The 26,844-nt window shown below is 40.0% G+C and overlaps 3 protein-coding genes across 3 annotated transcripts; all 3 read right to left on the reverse strand.

The window, feature by feature from the left end:
• Positions 77-2,881, reverse strand: LOC109722791 (PCTP-like protein). The gene is given in 6 exon segments (XM_020250928.1): positions 77-333; positions 632-778; positions 886-1,044; positions 2,243-2,408; positions 2,410-2,496; positions 2,602-2,881. Coding segments are annotated over 6 exon segments (726 nt in total). The 5' UTR covers positions 2,646-2,881; the 3' UTR covers positions 77-210.
• On the reverse strand, positions 6,392-11,389 carry LOC109723273 (heparan-alpha-glucosaminide N-acetyltransferase-like). Its single transcript, XM_020251595.1, has 13 exons — positions 11,212-11,389; positions 10,972-11,109; positions 8,881-8,962; positions 8,684-8,760; positions 8,400-8,515; positions 8,031-8,148; positions 7,801-7,917; positions 7,625-7,716; positions 7,437-7,503; positions 7,175-7,256; positions 6,979-7,070; positions 6,735-6,878; positions 6,392-6,645 (listed from the first exon to the last, which is right to left on the reverse strand). The coding sequence occupies exons 1-13, from the start codon at positions 11,350-11,352 to the stop codon at positions 6,499-6,501; spliced, it is 1,413 nt and encodes a 470-aa protein (XP_020107184.1). The 5' UTR covers positions 11,353-11,389; the 3' UTR covers positions 6,392-6,498.
• Positions 15,154-16,907, reverse strand: LOC109723337 (F-box/kelch-repeat protein At2g44130-like). The gene is given in 3 exon segments (XM_020251673.1): positions 15,154-15,602; positions 15,605-15,720; positions 15,722-16,907. Coding segments are annotated over 3 exon segments (1,086 nt in total). The 5' UTR covers positions 16,243-16,907.

Raw genomic sequence — 26,844 nt, forward strand, 5'->3', positions numbered from 1 at the left:
CCATTTTCATTATTAATTTTTTTTGAGAAATAGGTAGCCAGCTACCCGCTTCATTTATTAGAAAGATAAACTAAGCTTATAAAATGGAAGCAGCCAGGGCTTCCGGAGGCTATTTTCATTATTATTATTTATCATGAAACATGTATAAGATATTTATTTACTCATATACAATATATATGAAAATTTTCCTTTTCCCCCTCTATGGTGCTTTCATATTATTGCATCATTGGTTGGGCAAGTTTGTGCTAGCTTTTTTAAGTTGTCAATGATCATAACCAGCTTCGTGTTGAGCCGATTGACTAAGCACTTTGGCAACCATCCAGCAGGGTCTAACTGCAAAAATAGAAGTTCAAAAATTTTAAATAAAAAAAAGGATAAATTCACTTGTTTATTTATAATAGAAAAGAAAAAAAAAAGCAAAATTTCAAGATTATTATTACTTATATTGTGAAATATGTTGGAGAAATCTCCAGAATGTTAGGAATATAGTTAATTCTTTGTTTTTTTTTTTTTTATCATGAAATTTTGTTGCAGTTTGGTTTTCATGAACACAAATGTCAATAAGATTCAATACCATAATTTCAAAACTAGATGATCCATACCAAATGTGTAGAGTAAGAATGCTATTTACCTGAATAACGTAAGTCACGATGCACGAATCGTCGTCGAGCTTCTCGACCACCCATCCTGACTGCAGCAGCAGCCCACGGATCGAATTGCTCTTCTTCGGCATCAGTCCCGCAGCGATCTCCTTCGGTAGAGAAGCTACAGCAACTACCTAAATAAAAATCGAAAATATTTCCAGCATTTGCTCTTCTCATTTCCATCAACAACGAAATTTCTTAACTAAAATAATGTTCGATATTTGAAGTGCATCTTAGTTACCAGTGTTCCATCATCCATAGTCTCACGCCGTTCGTAGACGATGAACTCTCTCTTCTTGAAGAGCGGTTTCGACGCGTCCCCGAACTTGAGGTGGATGATACTGAGGTTATCACTTAGGCCCTTTATGTACTTGGCTTCGACTAGGTCATGGTCCCATTGCTGTAAGATGCATACAGCTAGAAGTTTAATTACTAGCCATGTTTTAAAGGGCAAAGCAAATATAAAACATTGTTACAATAATATGTGGCTATGATCAACATTCACGATATATTGGCTAAACAGTGCAGTGAATTGTTTTACATGCAGATAATCAAATGACACATGATATTTTTCTTTACAATTTATCAAATGGATAAGAAAGAAAGAAAGAAAGAAAGAAAGAAAGAAAAAAACCGATGTAAGATCGTCTCCGAAGATAATGATTATTCAAATAGTCGGCGGTCATACCAAATCAATCTAGACTAATAATAATAAATAACTATTCTCAACCAAATTACATTTAGTGAAAGCACTAAAGACTTTTTAGACCATCATTAAAAGACACCAGGAAAAAGGAATAGAGATTTTTCCTGTAAACCATTATAAGCTTTAACTTTTAAACCTTAATGTGATTCTTAATCCACATATGACCCTCCATGTATAATTAATTCCCATGTGAAGGGGCTGCACACACCCCTTCACTAGTTCACTCCCTCTTCATCAAGGTGACGTGTTTGGTCACTTGCCATCACTCATGCATCTTCCTCGTATGCTCCTCGTTTTCCTATTCCCCAGCTTCTCCCAGAAGTGCTTTTGTCCTTTTGGAGGGGGGGTTGCGTTGTTTGCTAACGAGTCCTGCAGTAGCTGTTTCTCTGTTGATCCATTCCTACTCTGACAAAGCGCGCTGACGATACCATCAAATGGATCCCATATGAACAGTAGTAACTACTTAACCAACTTGTCAACTTGCTCGCACGGTCAAAATCCCAAGCACTGGCTATAAATTTAAATCCGACTCTTCCTTCGGCCGTGGATATAGAAAAACTGTTGATGTACTAACATATATTTATACCAATACTTGTACTTCGGGTTTAGGACATTATACAGGCTATCAACATAAGCCTAGATTCATTTCACCTCGACTTTCAATTAAAACCACTAGTTAATTAATAGTTACAATTTCTTGAAATTTACGAGTAGTTTTTGAAAGTGATCATATGGAGGTCAAAAAAGTAAATGAGTTTTTGACTATTAATAGTGAGAGCTATAATTTACAATTTCTTCTTTTGCATTATATACAATGTGCTACTTTTGTATGTAATATGGGATTATTATTCTTTGCATCTAGAAGGATAAAAGGCTAGTGAAATTTGTTTACCTTTGCAGCATCGATGGCATTGGCGACAGTGATGAACTGCTGGGGGGAGACGGACCGTAGCAGCCACCGGCTTCTGAAGACATGGAGAGATCCTGAGGACCGCTTCGATATCTCGACACCATTCTCAAATGCCAACACCTTCCACCCGTCCCCGCCAGCTCCCCCAGCCCTCGTCCGACGCCGTTAACAGCTCCTGTATGCAGCTCTCGCTCGCATATGACACGTACCTTCTCAACGAATCATCGCTAACAGACCTAAGAAAGCAACAAAAAAAAAAAGAAAAAAGAAAGAGAGAGAGTTAAAGAGAGAACTAAAATAGATAGTGTAGAGTGTTCTAAAGATGGCAAATAATTATGTACCAAGAACGAGTGCATGGAGTAATGGGTGAAGTTGGGGTGCTCATTGTGGGACTTTGGGTAGTGATTGTTATGGGAGTGATATTGTGTTATGCATATATATATATATATATATATATATATATATGTGTGTGTGTGTGTGTGTGTGTGTGTGTGTGTGTGTGTGTGTGTGTTTAAAGGGGGGAGGTGAGGGGAAGCAAAAAAGGAAGTGGGTTTGTAGTGATTGGGGCACATGGAGGGGGCAGTGGAAGAAGCCCATGAGATTGAGCAAGCACGTGCTCTATCCCACACAAGCATTAAAGAAGAGATTCTTTCCTTTAGAGAGGAGAAGGGGAATGAGAGGGAGTAGGGGAGGTAAAGCACATGGAGTGTTGGGTTCAACCACAAGGAAAGAATACGGATCATAATTCATAAAAGCAAATTAATAAAAAACAAAAGAAATGGTGTTTGAGTAAATTTGTACGAAACTAATAGTATAACTTACCAAAATCTCCTCGTCGATGATGTTGGCAGCATAATCCTCTCTCATTACGAGCATATGCTTGTCAGACGGGCCAGGTCATCGGGCCAGGTCATCGGGCCCGCTGCGCTTTCGTGGCATTTTCTTTAACACCTGCACGACTAATTACAGCAACTCATATGCAAGTTGTGAGTTTAAAGGTTTAGCTGTTGATGGGCATTGGACCCACATCTCCATATTTAAGCTTGAAGTTAACAGTGTTTCTCATCTTTCTAATAGTGCTGTTTCTCGAAAGGAGTGGTGTAAAAAGGATGACAACAAAGTTGATACCAACCACACCGAAATTGCGTCAAATCGATTCCTAAAGGTTCTTTGAAAGGTGCATGTTGTAGAAGATGCTTATATGCCTGAACAAAGCTAAATTGTAAGCAATGAAGAATTCAGGCCTTGAGGAGCAGAATAATATCTTTCATGCACAAAAAGATTCCAACTCTTTTGTAAGAAACGAAAGAAGAAGATCATCTATATTTTGTAACACAAGAGCGTGAAAGTATGCAGGCATTTAGGAACTAGAACACTTATTTTCGGATAATCATGTTGAAAAAGTATGCACAAAATTTTGTGAATCATGATATGTATCATACAAAAGCCCTCGGAATCTTCGATTCTTTAATTTCTTTGGCTTCTTTACTGTAACTGTGTGCTGAAGAGAGTCCAAGCTGAGTTTATTCTGCAAAACTGTCAATATTGATAGTTTACAAGTCGACAAGCTACTGTATTAAGAAATCTATTAAGAAAAGCAAGCAAGTAGTGGACACACTTGTAAGTGATTAAGTATTTAATTAGTTGAACTGAATAATTTATTAGGATTCAGAACACTTTAAAGACAATGGAGAGTTTGCATGAGCTGCATCTTGTACACTGCCAATGGGATCTCGACAATAAAATAGCAAGCCAACTCAGAGAACATTAGTTTTCATGATACTACTAAAATAAGCAGAAATGAAGCCTTCGGATCACATCACATAGTTATAAACAAGCATCAGATTCAATTAAGGGACATTGACCTTCATTAAGAATAATTAAAGATGCATTATTGACATAATATCTTCAGGATTTGAAATGCGAGGAGGCATTAAGTGCAAATCAGGATACATAAAATTAAATAACAAAACATTTGATGTTACAAGAGGAGCACTTCAATCATTTTATCTGATGTTTGCATGCTGTCACTCTTGGATCTTACCCAAATGTTAGCTGGAATGTCTGTCACTCTTGGATCTTGCCCAAATTTTAGCTGGAATGTCTCTTATCACAATAAAATATGAACTTCTTTCAAACATCCCTGAGGAAGTTCGGGAGAAGAAAGAAAAAGGTAGATGCTGAACAATAACCTGTCAAAAAATGAAGTTCGAACATGAAATTTTTCTAACTATAACCAAATTCCCTCACCAGAACTCCAGAACTGCAATTTACAAACAATTTAATTTGCCTGAAAATTTTATTTTCTGGTTGGCATTTCATATGATCTGTTATTTCTTTTGTTCGAAGAGAAAAGAGGAGATTCAGATATAAGCTGAATCATATGACATGTTAACTAAGTGTAGTAAGATTTTGCACAAAAACAAACCCCAGATCAAGCTTTTTTTTTGCTGTAAAAGAATTGACAGACTAATTTCATTGTCAGTTCTCAGAACCAATGTTTCCCCTGTCAAGCATTATGTTCTCATTTCATCTGATTCAAAAAATTGGAAATGTAAAGTAACTAGTGGAACTTTGGGCTTTTATTGACATATACAATATTAAAGCTACATATATATATATATACATATACTCAAAATATATGGATGGATGGAAGGAAGTACACCATGTGGATCTACGCCCTTAGTACTCATTATATCTTAGAGATGGGACCAAATGTAGACAAAAAAATAGACAAGAATAATGCCTGTGGACCATGTTAAGCATATATGAATAATGTCAGTCTATCGAAGGATAAGAACAAACAACAGAACCACGACCACATGTAGGAACAGCACCACCTTCATATGCTTCTGCTTTCCTTAAACTTCAAGAAGCAGACGACATCGAGAAAAGAACAATAACATGTACATAATCATGCGCTCTCCGAGATCTAGCCAATGGTCAACAGGTAGTAGGACCTAACAGTCATTGCAGTCAAAGCTAACCTGAGGTCTACAGACGAAATTGTCTGAAAATTTCGCCAAAAGATCCAAATGCGCCATGTTGCCTGTCCTAGGGTCCTGTTTGTTGTCACTCTAACTAACTAAGCTGGCCTCACATGAATCTTGTCTGAACATCGTGGTCCTTAAATGCGTTTGCATTATTTCTCGTTGATGGATGACTTGTAGTATGACTCATACTACAAGAATGCCCGCGAATTTTGTTTGACATAAGCTATGAACATGTGAATTGGATAAAAAGCCACATGGCTACATACTCTGATTTTTGAGAGAAAATGATTAACCATAAGAGACAGGAACTGTCACATGTTTCAAGTAAAAATAGCATATATTGTTCAATCGCTGTCCTCAACTTATCCAATCTCTTTTTCCTTTTTTCCGCTTACAACTTGTTGTAAACATCTGAACATTTTTACCTGAGCACTTCAGTAAACAGAAACTGTATTATTTCCTGTTTCTCTCTATCAATTTGTTTTCTGAAAATGTTCTAATTCGTCCTCTGGTTTCTTTTTGCCACAATCAGAAATCTATCAGTCCACAAGAGGAAGATTTCCGAAGTGTTCAACTTAAACTACTCAAGCAGCTTCATTCAATCAAGACAAGCATAAGCTATATTAATTAACTGCTTAGTACTTTTTACATGACTATAAAATCATCTAATTTTTAAGATTAGGCCGGGAAACAATGAAAAACTAGAGCCTTTTGACATGAAGTTTTCCACCAAATACTCCTGGCCGTTTCAAATACAAAATCTTTTTTTCACTTTGTGAAATTTTATTCTGTTCTTTAGTTTCCCCATGATTTTAAAGGTTTAAATCTTCAATTATACAGTTATGAGATCGACAAAGAACAAGTAGAAAAATGTAATGTGACATATAAGCAACCAGTGCATCAAATCTGGCTAAAGGTTTTGATCACATAGTCCAACTTATAACAGGGGATACATGAATGTATACGTACCAAGATTCTTCTTCCATACAAGCTATTGCCGTTATAAGCATTTACCTCTTTCTGAAACCATTTTCTTTAGTCTTTTCAGTTAAATTGAATATTCACTTTATAGGAAAAGAGTATAGTTAGCTAGGCATCAACATCCATTCCACGAGTTCAGAAAGATTGGCCACATACATCTTTCACATGAATTTTAATATTATTATCAGGATAAAGAACAGAAACATCAACAGAGAATTACACGTATCATCTAACAACGTTGCCAACAAACTTGAACTTACATCTTCAAAGTTTCCAGTAGATTTTCAGTTTATGCAAGATTCCTGCAACAACTCCCCAAAACAAAATCTCCGCAAATATAACATACAAAAGGGTCCCCAATCTCTCTGAATGCCACACTTTAACAAAAATATGCTTGAAGATCCAGTGGACCTGCATATAGAAGCATACGCAAGCTTTATTGCATACATGATTTCTCTAAAGACTCTAATCTTCAGCTTAAAAAGTGGTATATAACTTACCAGAGAGTGATCAGGATTTTCGTAGTACCACCCATTGACAAATGCAGGAAAGATACCTTGAGCAGCCATTACAAAAACAAGCATCGCATTCATTCCGATCCACTCTAGAAAGAGGAATGGCATTCTAAGACCCCACACATCAATCTACACATCACAACGACAAAAAATAATTTAGATAATACTTGAGGAAACTGTAAAAATGTCACACCAAATAAAAGTACGGACATCGTAATTACGTAAGTACCAATATATAGAATGCCGAGAGAACGATTCCTGCTGCCCCAGCCGTGAAACAAACATAACTAAAACTGTAGAGTTGCTTATTTAGAGGAATGGCTACAAGACAAAAACTAAGTCAACTAATGATGACAATATCAGAGTTTACATCAGTCCACAAGATACTAGGATGCCATGACAGAAATAAAGAGGATAGAGAATACCATTGGTAGAATGAAGGATGACGGCGCAAATTAAGAGAGAAAGCGCCATTATCATCCAATGTTTAAGCCTCTCCGAATGACTCTATAAAAATTCAACAAAATCAATGAATAATAAATCGTCAACTGAAATTTTAGTCGCTAGTTGTAAAATTAATCGAATATGAGGATCTGATACAGTCATATCAATAGTCATGTAACTTCTTTAGATAAACTACTAGTCTATTGTAAGTTTTTGTGCAAGAATAAAGTGTAGCAGGATAACCTTGAAGTGAATCAGCACATGTCCATAGTGGATTCCGATGGTTCCTGAAAGAATCGCTGACACTGAGCTGGAAAAAACATGCATAATAATTTCATCTTGCTTAGAACTTGCGAAAGTTAAACATACTGTTAGTGTGCACAGCACTTCCAACTAGAATTCATCGATTAAAAATGAGCAGTTAGTTGAACCTCAACAAGCCTTCAGGTTCAAACGGAGCGAGACACCAACTAGCAGCATCCACCCGGAGCAGGCCCATGTTTGGTGAACTATCCGTACAATCCTGGCCGATAATAATTTATTCAGAATAAGTTTCGCTGGTTCAATTCTCTATTCGCTTTAAATATCAGCTCAAAAGAGTCCCCACCTTGGATCTTATCCAAACTGGTTGAGTATAGAGATGGTTTATCCCCCATACTTGCCTATCCACATAGCCAACTGCATTGCAAGCAGGATCGAAATGCCCTCTAACACCACACTTGACCTGAAAAACGCGATAATGCATCAATCAGAATATCCGAGTAAACGATTACTAGGCTATATATTCAATTTAAGGCAATTAAATCTCCTAAGAGAGGCAAAGTTCTACAAATGTACCGTAAATCTTTTCCCATCATTCACATCCCCATCACTATGGAAAACGTAGCTCCAATCTGGAACATAGAGCGAGAATGTGGTGACCATGTATACGACAAATGCAACGAACCCACCAATCCTGGTAAATCAACAAACCGTAAGTCTACACTAAAATCAGATAGAAAGAACTTTTAAATTCCGTTAAACACTGAATGCGGAGTAGAGCGAACTGCGCATCAAGTAGGCCTCAGCAGACAGTGTATGCAATTTCGGGATTTCACATGCGCTGACGCAGAATTTGCGCGCCATAACTTGACCGGAACAACGACACGAACTTGTTCTGTGATCAATCATACAAATTTGGCCGATAAGCGAACTGAAAGTTTGTACCATTGCCAGCGATACGCATCGAATATCGCAATAGGGCCCGAGGCGACGACGGTCGGCCGGACTTTTCTTGTTAAAGCCTCTATAAGAGCCACCACCAAGTAAACCAATGCTATTCTCTGCTTATTCCACATTAAAGGAAGATGATAGAAATCAAACTAGAAACAGCTAGAATTAAATATAAACCTGAACTTTCAAAAGTCATGTGACTGCCAAACCATTAAAGTTTGATGTAGAAAAGACCAAAGAAAAAAAAAAAATGATGTGCAGAATGTTGAGAGGCAAACCTGGAGGATGCCACACCATCTGATTTTCTTCATATCAACTCCATAGGAGAGGTCATCAGGAGCATGGGAGTACCCACCTTCATTGCACATTTGCACCAACACAAACACCAACAATTTTTTATAAAAAAAAAACAAAAAGAGACACAAACCCAGCATCAAATACTCCAACATGTTAAGGAATTCTAATACACAGGTACCTTGGAGGAGTAAGCCCCAGAAGAGGAGCTTGAGTGTTCTGAGGAGGATCTTTTTAACTGCATCACTAAGTTTTGGGACCCTCTGCAGCGAACAAATTGATGGAAAGGGTTCAGACAAGGGCTGTTTTGATTTCAAAAACTTAAACTGCAGGAATTTAACAGTTCCTGTCAAAAAGTTAATGGAATGTTCAGTTATAAGTTATAAATATTTTATTGAAAAAGGTTAAGAATATTGTTCAAGTTTTTTTTTGAAGTAAAGAATATTATTATTATGGGTTTTTTTTGCATTTAGGACCCTGGCAATTTTTATTTAAAAAATAGCCCTGTCAAAATTTAATTTGCAAAAATGAACCTAGGCTTGCCACGCAGGCGCCACGTCAGCACCACGCGGGCCGGGCTAGGGGCCGTAGTTAAGTTAAATAAGGTGAATCATTCACCGTGTCTAAATACGGTGAATGATTCACCGTGTGTTTAGTACGTATTTTTTGTATATTGAAAAGAGAAACAGGAAATTTGTATTCCTTTTCTTCTCGTTTTCAAAAATCCGAACCTGAACCCGAAAATCAAATTAAAATCCAAACCCGGATCCGAATCTAACGAATTTTAAAAATCCATACCCATATCCATATCCGACCAAAAACTCGAAATCCGAATCTGAACTCAGCGGGTTTTAAAATTCTATACCGATGGATGAAGATCTAAAAAATAAAAATTATTAAATATTTTATATATTGTATAAATAAACAAAAATAAATTATGTATATATATATATATATAATTTATTCGGGTTTGGATTCGGATAATATTTCGAATATCCATACCTACTGACATCCCTACTTCCTATTTCTCTTTTCAATATACAAAAAATATGTACTAAACACGATAAACCATTCACTGTGTTTGAACACGGTGAATGGTTCACCGTGTTCAAACTTAACATACGGGCCCCGACCTTGCCCTCGTGGCGCTGACGTGGCGCCTACGTGGCAGACGCAGGTCCATTTTTGCAAATTAAATTTTGATAGGGCTAATTTTAAAATAAAAATTTGCCGATGGGCTAAATGCAAAAAAAGCCCTATTATTAAAGTTGGCATGATGATGAAAAAACTGCAAAGTTAAATAGTAAAATTTAAATGTCTAAATTTTGTATTTTATTTTCGAATTGTACTGTAGTCAGTACACTTTCACCTAAGAATTTTTTTTTTTTTTTTAAACTACTATAGTCTGGCACATATTCCTTAGTTTCATAATTGCATAGCAAACTAGGGGTGGCAATCTCGCTGTTCGTGGCTCATGTTCTATTTAAAATAAGCTCAAGATCAAATCGTTTGTTTATTAGTAAACAACTTGAATATGAGTCGAATTTTTCAGCTCGTTTAATAAACGAGTCGAACATGAGTTGAGATCAGCCTACGCATGTTCGGCTCGATAAAATTCAATTACATATATTTTATATTTTTATATATATAAATAAATAATTATATAAATATCAAATAAAAATTTTTCTTTATTTAATTTTTAACCAAACCTAAATATAAAGTCCAATGCAATTATACAAATATCTATTTATATATAAAGTTTCAATTATTAGATCAAAATCTAATTAGATAAAATCTTATATATTTCTTCTGTATATATATTCTTTTTAATTCTTTAATTTGTTGTTTGTGAGCAAGCTTGTGTTCGGCTCGATACTTTAACGAGCGAAATACAAGCCGGTTCCAACTCGCTCATGTTCGGCTCGTTGACACTCCTATATCAGACACATGTTTGGGTATTTTCAAACTAAACGTGAGTTTTATAAATTAATAGATTTTTGAATTAATAACTAAAGCTATGGTAGAAATTTGAAGATTATGTTCTCTTAAAAAAAAAAAATTTAAGCACTAGTATAGTGCAATTTATTCTTTCTAAAATTCAAACTTAAAACCGATAGTTTCTAGTGCAAGTCATAAAGGGCTTTATAGTTGGTACCCGAAGTCTTAAGTTTGAATTCTAGTTAATTTACATTTCCAACCAAATTTATTTCTAAATAAAATAAACGAAGTGGGTAGCATACTTTCTATCTCACAAAAGAAAAAAATTTCAAACCTTAAAAGCGAGAGCAATGGCGACTCCGACAATGAAGAGGAAGAAAGGCATGACGAAATCTGCAAGTGTGCATCCGTTCCACGGCGAATGATCAATTCGCTCGTACGCCCCACCCGCATCATCAACCAATATCATCAACTACACCATATGATCGACAAACCGTCACAAACAAATTGTCCAATAACATTAAGGAGAAAACAAGAGAGCGAATTAAAGAGAGATCGATATATCTCATCTTACAACAATAGTGAGCCCTCTAAACGCATCCAAAGCTGCTACTCTTCGACTCCTTTTAACTTCAACTGCTTCTGGACCAACTTTTTTCTCCTCCTCGACTCCGTTCGCGCTCTCTTTACTGTCACCAACTTCGTCCCGGCGCATGTCGATGGCATGCTCTCTCTCCTTTGCGACGATGATCTCCTTCTCTTCCTCCATTCGATCTCCTTCTTCCTTTCTAACTGCTATGGTACTAAACCTTATAAATAGACAAATGAAGATGATTGAGGGGTAGTATATATTAAATGTGAGAAAAAAATATAACAAAAGACAAAATGTTCTCTCCAAATGGCCTCTTTGCCGTATGTTCTCCGAAAAGTTTTATATTGTATTTTAGATTCTAATCATATCCGTGAGAGTGGAGTAGACGAGGACGTAAGCAGGATAGTGCAGGAACAAAGTTTGAGACACATAAAGCCGGCGTTTTTTTTTTTTTATTTTTCATATATTATAAACTTCAAGCGTGAGATTAATCTAATTTAATTTTGAATAATATGTTAGGATTTGGGTTCGAGTTCAATGTCAGGGTACGTTCCGTGCCACGTGAAGTGATCGAACCAATTTACCTGCTTAGTTTCGTGGAACCCAGGTTGGGGTTTAGATAATATTGATATATAGGTCACTATATATGATAACAACATGGAAATTTTATTAGCCTTTAATTAATCATAAATGATCAAGTTTATTAATTAACCTCGTCTCGTCGCCTTGTGTTGTGGAGCGTAGTTTTACCCAATCGAATGACCCACTTGAAACGTACCACTTTGTTTTTTTATTTGACTATTGGAGAGCTAATTTGACTCGTGACCGGAACACTAACGTAATTGTTGAGTAAATTAGTTTTTTGTTTTTTCATTTCTTTTAATCAAACTTTAGTCAACCCTATCGTTTTATTGGCCCCGTGGGGAGTGTTGCAGCGGCAATTGCACATCACGACGCCCAAATAAAACTTTGCGATGCTAGAGACAGAGGTGCAATGTGGGCCGTGCCCCACATTATTCGGGCCGAAACAGGCTAGAGATCGGCACGGCACGGCCCGAATTCAAACCCGGGCCGGGTCGGTGCTACCAACCCTTCGGTCTAGCACAGCCCTCCGGCCCGGAAGGCACGGGCAGACCGTGCTTCCGGCTGGCTCTTAAAATTTTTATTTTAAAATTTTTCTCAGAAAATATATAAAATTTAAAACTATGATTAATAATTTGTTTCTATTTAAATCTATATTATGATTAAAAATTTTAAAATTTATAAAAATAATTACAAAATAATAAACATTTTCAACTTTTCAAAATAATTTATAAATTTTTCTTTTTTTTAGGAAAAAAAAGAATTGAGAATTTGATCTATTGGACCAAAATCCCTCCTTCCAAAGTTTGCCACTGCAAACCTTGGGAGTAGAGCTCCTGAGAAGGAGGGCCTTCTCCCCAGGAACTCTAACCCTAATGCCTTTGGGCCTTGAAATCCGGACTTGGCCCGATTAGCACGGCCCACTTTTCTGTTAAGCACGGGCCAAGCCCATTTTAGGATGGACGGTGCCGGGCCAGCAAGCCCAAAGAAAGAGAACCAGCACGGCTCGAAATAAGGCCGAACCGGGCCGGCTACAGTATACGTGATGTGTTGCAGCCCAGCCCATGGCGATGCCGGGCCGTTTGACATCCGTAGCTACGAAGGAGTCATAGAGAGTACGGGGCTCCGCTTAGTTTTTGAATTTCCAGAGCCCACAAAGATCAAAATTGAAATATTAAAAGAAAAATGATAGTGAATTGAGCATTTACCCATCCGTTCTTTGGAGTAGCCAACACATTTATGCTACGGTTTCACAGCTATCCACATGTTTATAGGATCGTTGGTGCGAACTATTTATTTTAAAAATGCAAGTTGCTAAATAGATACAACCAATTCATTTAAAACATCCGTCTAACCGGCCTTCCACCACTTCGAATATTAATTGGCCTAACTCAGCCTCCCGTCATTTCAAAAGTGACTAGGTCTAGTCTCGACAGTGACTCAGCACAATCGACCTCCCGCCATTTCGAACAAGGCTCTGTAGTTTAGTCTCGACTGCGACTCAACGTAACATGTCTCTTGCCGTTTCGAACATGATTCAACCCACACCCAACCTCCCACAATTTCAAATATGACTATGTCCAACTTGACCTCTTGTCATTTTAAACATGACACCAAACCTTTTGCCACTTACTTTAGGGACGGTTGGTTTCATTAATCAGAATTTTACTTACAATTTTTGTGAATATATGCATTTTGGTTATTATTTTGCTCAGCATGCGGATCTTTTGCAAAACATTGTGCGTGAAAGAAAACAGCATTGCACCTACAGTTATCAACTGGTATGCAGGACAGATTTTTTTTTTTTTAATAGATTTATAAGAAGTAAAACTAAGGGTAAAATGTATGGATAGTCTTTATACTATCTCATATTGTGAAAGGGCTGCATTTTTTTTTTTCCACGACATCTAAGTTTGTGAATATTTTCCATCTCTGATCAATTTAGAGAAAGTGCCGGGAACGAAATTATGACAACGTGAGAAAGTTATATGGGATTAAGATGTTTACACGAAGAATTTATGGACAATTTTGCAATATAAGACAGTGCGGGACTTTTAAAAAAGAGATAGAGATATGCATGTACAATCCAGTTTAACTAGTGCTATTATTGGCAGTTGAAGAAAGGAGTACCAGTTGATTCACATTTACATCTCACTCTCATCTTTCTGGTGCATGCTCGATCTTTCTTTGACTTCCGCAGAATATATCCACAGCTGTTGGCAGGGTACAAAGATCCAAACCCACCGTCCTTTTACGTTTCGACTCTAAACATCATCGCACTAATAATAATAATAATAATAATAATAAGGGAAAACTTCAAAAACCCCCCAGTAGTTTCATGCATTCTCACTTTACTACCCTGTGGTTTAAAACGTATCAATTTGCCCCCCTGTGGTTTCATTTTTATCTTTTCGGAAGCTTTTTCGTTAACATTTCGTTAAATTATATACAAAAAACTTCAGATAACCATCTATATTTATTGAATATTCACTTTAGTATCCTTTAATTTTAACTTTGTCACTGATTTAAGAAAAAAATAATAATAAAATTGATAACAAAAAGAGAAAAACGAAACCACAGGGGGGCAAATTGATACGTTTTAAACCACAAGGTACTAAAGTGAGAAAGCACGAAACCACAGGGGGGGTTTTTGAAGTTTTCCCTAATAATAATAAAGAGTATACAGCTTGTGTTCGAGAAGCTTTAAGAACAGTCTGTGCGTACGGGTGGTGAGTAACTGGAACCGAACACGACCAGCTGGAACTCGCATTCCTGGGGCGCTGAATACTGCAGGAGGCTTTGATTGGTAACAATATATCTATACTGTCGAATTTATGGTCTACTGTTAGACAGAGAATGGCATTCTGTTCACGCACATTGGATTGCAGAGAAATTTCATAAGTTGGCTTCTAACTACAATATCAGCTAATAGCGAAGAAGAATAAACACTCAGGAAAACATTTTTCTTTTTCTTTTTCTTTTTTGCTCACAAATTCCCACCCACCGCAAACCCAGAGCAGAAAACAGGGGGGAAGAGAAGAAAGACGCTTAAGCCGACACCGACAAGCGTGACCCCGTCTCATAATTGATAATTTATTTACAAGATCTACTCGGACTATACTGTAAAAATACCAGTAAGCAGACAAACAGACGGAGGAGAGTCTACCGCATACAGCGTATGTAATATACTGCGGCCGCTCCGGTGGGGAATTTTTTACAGCCGGAGCGCGGCGGCGGAGTACGCGAACCCGAGAACCCGGGGGGGGTCTCCACCCCGTCACTTGGCGGTCGCTACGTGGAGCACCCACGCCCTATGGCCCCCGCCCTCCTCCGCGGCCCCAATCACGAACACCTCCCCCTCCTCCGTCCGTCGCCGCCAAGCGCCGCAGCCCTGGGGCTCGACCTCATCCCTCCGGCGCCGGCGCCACCGCCCTCCACCCCTTCCCCCTCCCCTCGTACTCCCTCACCCCTCTCCTCCCGCACTCCACGCTCCACACCTCCCCGCGACCCCCACGCAGCACGCCCGCTGCGGCGCCGCCGCTGCCGTCCTCGGCATCGGCCGCGGCGGAGGCGGCGGCGGGTCCCACATCCCCTCTTCCTTGGTCCACTCCCGGCGCCCTCGTCGTACCACTCCGCCCCGGCATCGAACCGCCCCTGCCGCTCCGTGCCGTACCCGCTCACCGCCCAGAACCGGCCCCCGCCGCCGACCGCCCCCTGGCACTCGTCCGCTCTCCCCATCGCCGCCACCGCGCGCGCCCACTCGTCCGCCGCGACGTCGTACGCCTCCGCCGCCGCAGCGCGTTCTTCTGCCGGTCGTGGCCCCCCGCCGCGTACACCCGCGCCCCCGCCCCGGCGCACGCGAAGAACGACCGCGCCGCGCCCATCGGGGCCCCGCGCCCCACGTCCCGCCGCGGGGTCCAGCACCCGCACCTCCGCCACCGGCTCCAGCGTCGCCGGTCCCACCCCCACCACCACCACCTTCCCCCCGCCGCCGCGCACTGCGCGAACATCGGCACCGCCCAGCCGCGCGCCGCCACTCCCCGTCGTCGCGTTGTACTCGCTGAGCCCGTACGCCGGTGCCCCGCCCCCGCCGCCCCCTCTCCTCCCCTCCCCCTCCCCCTCCCCCTCCTCCTCCGTCGCCTTACCCTTGCCCTCGCGGGCGTCGGGGGCCACTAGGGTTTGGACGAGGAAGACGAGGTCCTCGGCGGCGCCGATCCTGTCCCTGCGGCGGTAGAACGCGGGGGACTCGGCCAGCTCCCGCCACCTCCGGCACACGCGCCGGAGCCCCCCGTGGTACCGCAGCGGCACACGTGCGAGGCAGTCCAGCGCCACGTCATCAGGTAACCCCGGGATCAGGACCCTCTCCTCTTCCTCCCCAGTTCCCACCATCTCCTCTCCTCTCTCCCTCTTTCCCCTCCCTCTCACTCTCATTTTCTCACTTGTATGTTTCTATTGGTACTTCTCTCTAATCTCTCTCTCTCTCTCTCTTTTAGAATAGCAATAGCAGTAGTAGTAGTAATGGTGGAGAATTGAGGGCGAGTTTAAGGAAGGATGGACAAGGACTGGGGGGGGAGTGGGAGTGAGTAAGCCTATAAATAGGGAGGGCTATAAATCAATTAGGGGAATAAAAATTATAAAATTATTTTAATGAACAAATTGAAACAAATATATATAAGAGGGAATTGGGATTCATGGGAATTGTATGTGGTGTGGGGGAAGAAGGAAATGGACATGGATGAGGTGACAACTGGGGCAAATGGATTAGCACTGTACTGTTCATGAAAAATCAAATTGATCCTAATCTTTAAAGAAGGCTCCAAAGGATGAGAACCCTATCTTTTCTAGTCTAGTCTAGTCTAGTTTAATTCTAGGGCTCTAGGGCTTTCGAGGGTGGAGACCACATGGAGGTAATTGGGAGGAGGGCGTTACAACTTACAGGGCATGTGTAGCTTTTAGAAGGGTGGGGGGTGGAGAACATCATAATAAAGGCTTCTAGAAGAACTTGGTTAAGATGTGAAACTGTAGCTAGATCATCACCTGGACCTGGTGGGCCATAAACCATTGATCTGATCCTCCCGATCCAGCTCATCATGAGCTTCTAGAAGTTATAACTTACAGCCTAGTAGAAGAACTTTATATATATATATATATATATATATATATATATATATAGAGGCCAATTTGCATAAAAAATTCACTTATTTTGATTTTTTGCAAAACCGGATCACATTTTTCGTTTTTACAAATTCGGTCCGCTTTTTCAGCAAACTGACCAAAATGCCCTTTTTACTTTTTCTCTTTCCTCTTTCTCTCTCCTCTTCGTTTCTCTCGTTCTTTTTTTTTTTTCTCGCCGGCAGAGCGGAGGCGGAAACTGTCCATCTCACCTCTCATCCTCACTCTCTCGCCCTCGCCCTCGCCCTCGCCCTCGCCCTTGCCCTCGTCCACGCACCCCCCACCTTCCTCGCCTCCAATCCCGCCAAGGCAGCGCCGTGACTTTTTTTTTGTTTTTTTCTTTTCTTTTCTTCTCCGACTCTTCTCTACCGTCTCCGACGACGACGCCACTCGCCCTTCCCCGCCCTTCTCATCTCTCCCTCTCCCTCATTTTCTGCCGCCTCCGACGACGATTTATCTTCGCTGGCGCCGACGTCGACACCGTAGATGTCACTGCGGCGCTACAGCCTCGGAGCGGGGGTTCTTAGCGGCGTCGTCACTGGCGCCGTAGCTGTTGGCAGAGAAGGTGACAAAAAAAATTATAGAAAAAACAGAAAAAAAAATAAAGATAAAAAATTATATAAAAAGAAGGATGAAGATGAAATTGTATCGTTAATTATAAAAAAAATTATAAGTTGCACTATTTAAGATGTAAATTGCTGCTTTAAGATAAAAATTATACCATTTGAACAAAAATTATACTATTTTTTTATCTTAAACTGCATCCTTTTAAGTGATATTTATACTGTTTCTCCTCTTGTTGTACTGTTTCTCCTCTTGTTGCACCATTTCTGTGTAAACAAGAGGAGAAATAGTGCAACAAGAGGAGAAACTGCACTGTTTTAAAAGATATATCTACTGTTTTTTCTCTTGTTGCACTGTTTCTTCTCTTGTTGCACCATTTCTGTGTAAACAAGAGGAGAAATAGTATAAATATCTCTTAAAAGGATGCAGTTTCTCCTCTTATTGCATTGTTTCTCCTCTTGTTGCACTATTTCTCCTATTGTTTACACAGAAATGGTGCAACAGGAGGAGAAACAGTGCAACAAGAGAAAAAACAGTAGATATATCTTTTAAAACAGTGTAGTTTTTTCTCTTGTTTACACAGAAATGGTGCAACAAGAGGAGAAACAGTATATATATCTCTTAAAACAGTGCAGTTGTTTCTCTTGTTGCACTGTTTCTCCTCTTGTTGCACTATTTCTCCTCTTGTTTATATAGAAATGGTGCAACAAGAGGAGAAACAGTGCAACAAGAGGAGAAACAGTATAAATATCTTTTAAAAGGGTGCAGTTTAAGATAAAAAATAGTGTAACAAGAGGAGAAATGGTGCAACAAGAGGAGAAACAGTGCAACTTTTGTTTAAAGAGTGTAACTTTCATCTTAATGGATGCAGTTTACATCTAAAAGAGTGTAATAAGAAGAGAAACAGTGTAAATGTCTCTCAAAGAGTGTAATTTTCGTTTAAAGAGTGTATTTTTATTTTAAAGTTGCAGTTTACATCTTAAGTAGTGCAACTTATAATTTTTTTTGCAGTTAACGATACAATTTCATGTTCATCCTTCTTTTTATATAATTTTTTATCTTTATTTTTTTTTAATTTTTTTATATTTTTTTTTTGTCACCTTCTTTGCCAACAGCCATGGTGCCGGCGACGACGCCGCTAAGGACCCCCGCTCCGAGCCTGTAGCGCCGCAATGACCTCCACGGTGTCGACGTCGACGTCGGCACCGGCGAAGATGCATCGTCGTAGGAGACGGCAAAGGATGAGGGAGAGGGAGAGATAAGAAAGGCGGGGAAGGGCGAGTGGCGTCGTCGTCGGAGACGGTGGAAAAGAGTCAGAGAAGAAAAGAAAAGAAAAAAGCAAAAAAAAAAAAGTAGCGGCGCGACCTTGGCGGGATTGGAGGCGAGGAAGGTGGGGGGTGCGTGGACGAGGGCAAGGGCGAGGGTGAGGGCAAGAGAGTGAGGGTGAGAGGTGAGACGGACCGTTTCCGCCTCCGCTCTGCTGGCGAGAAAAAAAAAAGAACGAGAGAAACGAAGAGGAGAGAGAAAGAGGAAAGAGAAAAAATAAAAAGGGTATTTTGGTCAGTTTGCTGAAAAAGCGGACCGANGCTTTAATTCATGGTCTCTAGTTGGATATATATCTAATCCTGTATCACATAAAATTTATTGTTTTTGAGGCCCTACTTACGGATTTATATGAATATTCTTATCACGATTTAAAAGCTATTAATAATTTCCTTGCACATGAATTAGTCGAGAGGAGTATTCCTCTCAAAACAAGTAATGAAAAGAATAATTCTTGAAAAATTAATGGTTCTTGTTGCGAAAGCAAAGATAATATAAGATTGACCTTTCTTAGCCCCAATTTTTTTTTTTTCTGCATGAAGTAAGGGGGGGGGGACCAAATCATGCAGTTTTATACATGAATAAGTTAATAATAATAATTTTATATAGCACAGGAAACGTCATCGAGAATTGAATTAGTCTATTTGCTTTAGAACTTGTATGATCAAGTTGCCTAGCTCGTCTTATTTACCACTAATTATTGAATAATTTAACAACCCTTGTTACGGGCTGTGAATGCGTAATGTAATAATACATCGAGGTCAACGAATGTCGCATTCATTGTAAATTTGCACAACGCAATATTTAATCTTGCGATCAAGGTTTAGCTTATTACTAAATGTTTAATATCTTTGTGCATTTAATTTGGCCGGTTAGAGCGCGCCAAGATACCATGCTTAGGAATGCACGCACTCTATCTTTAGTCCAATTAACTCAATATTTAATTTGGCACAAGAGAACTAAGAAAACTGATTAACGGCTTATTAGGTTCCGCACTACATTGTGTTTTGAGTAGGAGTCAATATTTAATCCGTCATAAAATAACCAAGGAAACTGAATTGGGTCTGTTTGATCCTGTACTACGGTTTAATGTTTTCCCTTCTTTTGTTGCAGAATTAAAAGTATCAATTTGAGACTCCTCTCGAGTCTTATAATCTTATTTCTGCTTCCGAGAGCAACTTAGAACTTTTTTTTTTTTTTTTTTTTTTCTCTTTGCTTAATGTTTTGTCAAGATTATTATAATTACAATTATAAATGTTGGAAGCGTGATTTTCTCTGATATCACTTGTTGAAACTGGTATTTATGCTGATACCGATTATATAACCCAATATTTAAAATAGAACAAAATAATATGAAAAAAAAATATTAAAGGATCGAGGAAGAAGATAACTAAAATAATAAGCAATTAATTACATTCTGGACAACACCTATGCAGCCATATCTACTGTGATTTTTTCATCAAATTAATCCATGTCTAACTATATATAGCCATCAAATCATAACAGATGATAAATTTAATTTTATTTTGGATAATTACATGCATATTCTAATCATAATCAAATAAAAAATTTAAACTTATTTGTAACTATATTTTAATTAAGTTTAGATTATTATTTTCAACAATAAATAGAAGCATAGCCAAACAAGACTTCAGAAAAGCATAACAGTGATACGTACATTACTGTTGCGCAGTTGAAATTTGGATACCAAGTATCAATTCTTTTGTTTTTATAAATTATTATTTGATTAAAAAATAGTAATTAATCGTTTGGCAAGAAAGAATTTTAAAGCATTTATTAGGACGAAGAACTTGTAAAAAAAAATATCAGTATTTTCTCCGCTAGATTAAAAAGGGCGAACCTAAAAAGAGACTTGAAAGTTACAACTGTTGAAATTTTAGTTAAGCTTTACGTTAACTAGTCGAGATCTTCTTAATAGGGGACTACGTACATTAAAGTGAACAACCTAATGTGGCCTCTATCCTCTGTGACCGCATTTAGTTTGACAAGGTTGTGTTGCTTAATTATGCACATGATTTTGAATATATATTTTTTAGCTATTTTTGTTGATTTTCTAGTAATTAATGGAACTAAACCCGATCATTTTCTCCGAAGCACACTCTCAGAATCTCTTGCTCCTATTCCATTTGTCGTATAAAGAATTTAAGTCAATAAGTTGGTATCAAGGACCTTTCTTGAAGAAAACAGTCATGAATAATAACTCAATTTACCACCGCAACGCAATTTTAGATGGATCATGTCAGATTAAAGCATTTTTGTTATCTCAAGTAGAGAAAGAAATTAACCTGATCTCTCTGTACACCATCAAATTCAAAAAGATTTACTATTTGGACCCGTTAATTAGGTCCTGCATTATTTGTAATATTTCGATAATTAATACTTTATATTTTTTAAAAATATATATATAAATTATCGTCATTCAACGTAAGTTGGATAGTTGAAAATATGAAGCAACTAGGCTTCAAACCTGATATCTCGAGTATTAACCACCAACCCTCTTGCCACATGCGCCAGAAACGGTCGATGTTATATGAGAATTATTACTAGCCTATTAGCATGAATTAATACATTTGATCGTAGCTAGCTACTTCTTAATTAAGCCAAATGATTTGGTAGGTTAGTAACAAATTTATCATTTCAAATATAAAATATATAATATTTTTCAAGTATTATGAATCTTGAACAAGATGTTCCTTGAAGTAATATACTTATTCTGTTAATGATAAAGATTTATCTATTACCATGATAGAGAAATGCACTGAGAGTGGCGAGAACGGCCATGATGAAAGTACATGTGTAAGGTGAAGGGTGACGAAGTGGTCCACTAGCAGTTGTGTGGTGGCTATAGTCCCTATCTTTCGCTTCAAATATCTTCACACCTTCTAGAAGATTAAAATTTTACTCCCTGAACCCGGTGCACCTCCCCTATTAGGGTTCGTGCGCACGATAAAGATCAGACGAATCACATCGCACCCATAAAATGGTACGGAAGGGATGCTTGCACCACAACATTAATAATAAATCAATTATATCATATTTTTTTCATTAAATTAATCATGATGGAACAGATGAATCCAAGAAGGAACCATGTCGCAGACATTTTTAGAAAATTTATTGTACATGAACCAAGCTTAATTGGGTTAAACGATTCCATTGTTATCATCTCTTTCTTTTTCGGTGGTGTCAAATACATTTGGACGCTAGTAAATTACGCCACGGAACCAGGGAAATATCACTCACATGCATGGGCCCTACACTCCTTGAGAGTTTGTGGAAAAAATGGCTCACTTGGGGGAAAGGTGACAAGGAGAGTTTTATCAATACCATACGAGTCGCTTTCCTGCAGTTCTACTCTTCTAGAAGCCTTTTTTTACCACATTAATTGTCATGTGGTTTAGGAGTCGTGCATGGCTTGATATGTTGCTAATATACATTTTTTTAGCTTCTTGGATTAGTGAAAAACTTCTCTTCTATGATCTTTGTTGAGAATCCATTTTAAATTTCCCAGTAGTTTGACAGAATTAACATGTGTACATCTTCGCGGTCTCATTCGAATCCTGAAACAATAGCCATGTCGATAGAAGGAGAGAGAGACGTAGCACTCATGGGTTTCACCCATAGTTAGTTAATTCGGATTCGGCAAAAATTCGGTACGGATATAATTCGGATAAAATTCGTTTTCTAATTTTTAAATTCGTTAAAAAATACGGCTAAAAAACGGATTCAGTAATTATTCGGATACATGATTTATACGGATATTATACGTTCTTCAATTAAAAATTCGGGATAAAAAATTCGGCTATTAAATTAAAATTATTTTTTCTCAAGATTTATTCTATTAGTATAAATACTCATATTTCTTAAGAATATAAGAATAAAAAACTACAAAATTAAGCTAATTAAGTAAAAAATTTGAAAAGAGTTTTTTTTTCTGTTTTTGGAGGAGGTTTTTTTTTTTTCTGTTTTGGGCTAGCCGGCCCGCGAGGCCCGCGAGCCGCGAGCCGCTACTGCGAGCTGCAAGCCGTGAGCGCATGCAAGCGCTCGATGCGGGCGGGCCTCGCGGGAGCGCTCGCAGCGCGGGGGCGCACGCGGGCCGCATTTTTTTGGCTCTGAATATTTCGGCCCGCGTATAATGCGCGAATAAGTATTTTTTATCAAAAAATCGCGTTTTTGTTCTGAATTTTTGGGAAAAATACAAATTCGGTCGTTTAATTCGTTTCTTCAAAAATTTGCGAATAATTCGCGAATAATTCGCGAATTTACTAACATATTGGGCGCAAATTGTTGAAATCTAAAGGATAAAATAAAAAATACACAATTAATTAATATAACTAATACGTTAACCGATGTCCTTAGCGCAAGTGTCAAAAGGCTTAGTAATTGATATTAGGGATGCAACAGGACAGATCCAGGGGTGGAAGGGTTCCCCACCTCTCGCTTCATTTCTTGTCGGGATAGGTGGTGTAGTGTCCCTGGTGTTTAGTGGCCTATGTGATGTCAGCATCTAAGGCTTGTCGACACGTCTGGAGAGTGTCGGGACAAGTCGGAGTTATTTTGACGCGAAATAGACGCAAAACGGACTCAACACGAGACGAGAGCGGAGTTCTGACACTAAAATCTGCAAAGTGCAGGATTTTAGTGTTGAGTATTGGTAACTGAGAGGAGTGCTGGTATCCTAGTGGGTTACAGAACTGGAGGCTCTCGGGTTTGCGCGTGCTTGATGCTGAGTATTGGTACCTGCTTGTCTCTTACCGGTACCGAATCCGAGTACCGGTACTGCATCGGGCGAGTACGGGTACCCACCGTGCGAGGTTGCCGGTTGAGTGTCCGAGTAGCGATATTCAAGTTGGGTACCGGTACTCTAGCTGTATTTTTTAGTTGGTGAGGGGCAGTATGATCTTTTAAAGTGTCGTTCATTCCTATAACCCAGCCTTTATACATATATTCAGAGAGAGCTCTAGAGAAGGGAAATCTTCTCCTTTCTCTCTCTCTCTCTTGCTAGTGGGCGCCAGGTGTTGGAGAGGTCACAAGTCGAGCTCATGCGGACTCGACGTTGCTCCGGAGGACCTTTCATGCGCGTGGGTGTCGCGGTTACGCCATTGGAGATTGGGCGAGCGCGAGGGTCCCCTCCTACCGACTTCTAGCCGACGTTGGACGAGCGCTCGAGGTGGGTTGATGTTTACCGAAATCGTCGGATTTCCTCCTAAGTTGGCATTTTTGTCAGCATGTATGTTTTATGTATAATATCATGTCTAGTAACTCGAATTTATCAATTTGCATGTTTTTTTATGAAATCTGAATTTGGAGTATAGTTTAGTGATTTTAGATGGAATTATACATGTTGAACTGGAAATTGAGTTAGGAGAAAACACCTTAAACCCTACACTGTCATTTCTGAAAAGTTACCAGATTTAGCTTTAGGAGCTGTTATTAATTTGTATCACCGCTGTTTGTGCGAGGTGTATATCCAAATTAGTGTAGGATGAGTTTACGCTCGAGTTAGGAAGCCGAGCTCGTTTTATAGTAGTGTGTAGACTTTCGTATTGTTGTGTGCCGTCGCGGTTGATAGTGGACCCAGATATTTGTATCTTGCATCAGATTGTGCCAAGGGCACGTGAGCTTTGGTTGTTAGACCAGTTAGACCCATTTGTATTGACTACAGTTTATGAGAGCCTGATTGAGCTCGGCAGAGACACGCTTACATATTCGGTTGGGTAGCGCCTGCGAGTGCCGCTCCGGAGTGAGACTTTACGTGCGTTGTCGTCGCATCAGTCCTGTTTGGACAGTGTTCTTGGACTGGCCACCCCTGTGGGTGGTGTGCGGTGTAGCTTAGGGGCNTCTCTTTTTCTTTTTTTTCTTCTTCTTCCTCTTCTCTTTTTCTTTTTCTTCTTCTTCTTCCTCCTGCTGAAGCACCTTTTTTTTTTCCCTCTTCTTTTTCTTCTTCTTCTTCTTCTTCTTCCTGTAAGAGCACGGGGCGCGCCACGGCGATTTCCGGCCTCGCCAAGTGGCGTCCACCCGGCGGCGTTCTGCAGGGAGGGGTCGGCACCGGCGAAAGCGAGCGCCACTGCGAGGGTAGGGGCACGCGGGAGGCGGGCTGCGAGGGTGGGGTCGCGATCTCCGACGGCTGCTTCTTGTTCTTCGTAATGGTGTAATGGTGCACGCGGGCCGGTGCACGCAGCGGCGGCGGGCGGGCAAGCGGGCGCGCTGCGGCTGCTTCTTCGTCGTCGTAATGGTGTAATGGTGGTGTAATGGTGCACCATTACACCATTAATAGTGCAATGGTGTAATTACACCATTAATGGTGCAATGGTTACACTATTAATGGTGTAATGGTGCGGTGTAATGGTGCACCATTACACCATTAATGGTGAAATTACACCATTACACCATTAATGGTGTAATGGCGTAATTACACCATTAACGGTGCACACGGCCCGCGGAGCGGAGCGGCGGGTGGAGCTCCGCCGGGCGCGCGGGAGGCGAGCGCCGCGGCGAGGGTGGGGGCGTGCGGGAGTCCCCACCTCGACGAGCTCGCACCCCTCCGCAAGATGACTCTCCTCGCCCCCGACGACCGAGCCATCGCTGACGCCCTCTACTACGAGTCCCCGCCCCGATTCCACCTCCACGTCGTCCCCGATCCGTGATAAAGGAGAAGCTGAAGCTGAAGCAGAAGCAGAAGAACAAGCAGAAGCCGTTTTTTTTCCTCCATTTTTTTTCCCTGCGATTTAGAGAAATTAAGGAAATAAAAACTAGTTGTATGTATGTTACATGGTAAATGCTCAAGTGGGATTTTGTTTAATTCTTGGTCATTTCTTTAGGAAGCATTAATGGTTGGTAATATATTTTCATTTCTTTTTTTTTTCTCATTTTTTTTTCAACTTTTTTTTTTCTCATTTTTTTTCTATTGAAAATATACATAAGCATTTGTACAGTGTAGTATTGTGTATGCAATAAATAAACAAGTTAACAAGCATTAAGGAGAAGATGCGGCGTCCCCCAGCATCTTCTCCATCTCGGCGGCGGCTCGGTCGTCTGATGCGGCGGCCGCGGAGGGAGCCGGGCCGGAGATGGAGAAGGAGATAGAGACTCGGAGGCAGGGGATCGCGGCGTGGGCGGCGGCGGCGGTGGGGGAGAACGACGAGGTGTCCTCCATGGAGTGCTTGCCGGTGATCTCGAAGTTGAAGGACGTAGTGGAGGAGGCGGTGTCGGTGGCGACAGAGGAGGAGGAGGAGGAGGAGGATGAAGAAGAAGAACAAGAAGAAGAAGAAGGGAAAGAGAAAAAGAAAAGAAAGAAAAATAGTGCAAAATTTTCTTAAAGAGTGTAATTTTGATCTAAATAGTGTAAAATTGATTTTCAAAGAGTGTAATTTATATATCAAATAGTATAATTTTTATTAAAACAATGTAATTTTTTTTAAAATTAGTATAATCTTATTTTAACAGTGTAATTTTATCATCTTTTTTTTTCATCTATATTTTTTGATCTTTTCTGTAGAAAAAAATGTTGCGCCATGGAGGAGAAAAGCCTGTGCCTCGACGTCGCCGTGCCCTAATGGAGAAGGAGGGTCGCGACGCGGCTCAGCAATGTAGGAGGCGAGGAAGGCGGAGATGCACGGGTGAAGAAGGAGGGTGGCCATGGCCGTGGGCTCGGCGACGGCGACGGCGACGGAGACGACGGTGGGGGTGGGCTCAGCGGCGGCGGCGGGGGAGAGGAGGAGGGGTTCGGCTTGCGGAGGCGGAGGAGGGGCTCGGCGGCGGGCTCGAAAAAAGAACGAAAAAAAAAAAATAACGACAGAAACGAAGAGGAGAGAGAAAGAGGAAAGAGAAAAAGTAATAAGGGTATTTTGGTCAGTTCGCTGAAAAAGCGGACCGAATCTGCAAAAACGAAAAAGATGACCCGATTTTGCAAAAGCCCAAAATAAATGGATTTTTTATGCAAAAAGGCCTATATAT

This window comes from Ananas comosus, linkage group 17 (assembly GCF_001540865.1).
Source record: "Ananas comosus cultivar F153 linkage group 17, ASM154086v1, whole genome shotgun sequence".
Lineage (NCBI taxonomy): Eukaryota > Viridiplantae > Streptophyta > Magnoliopsida > Poales > Bromeliaceae > Ananas > Ananas comosus.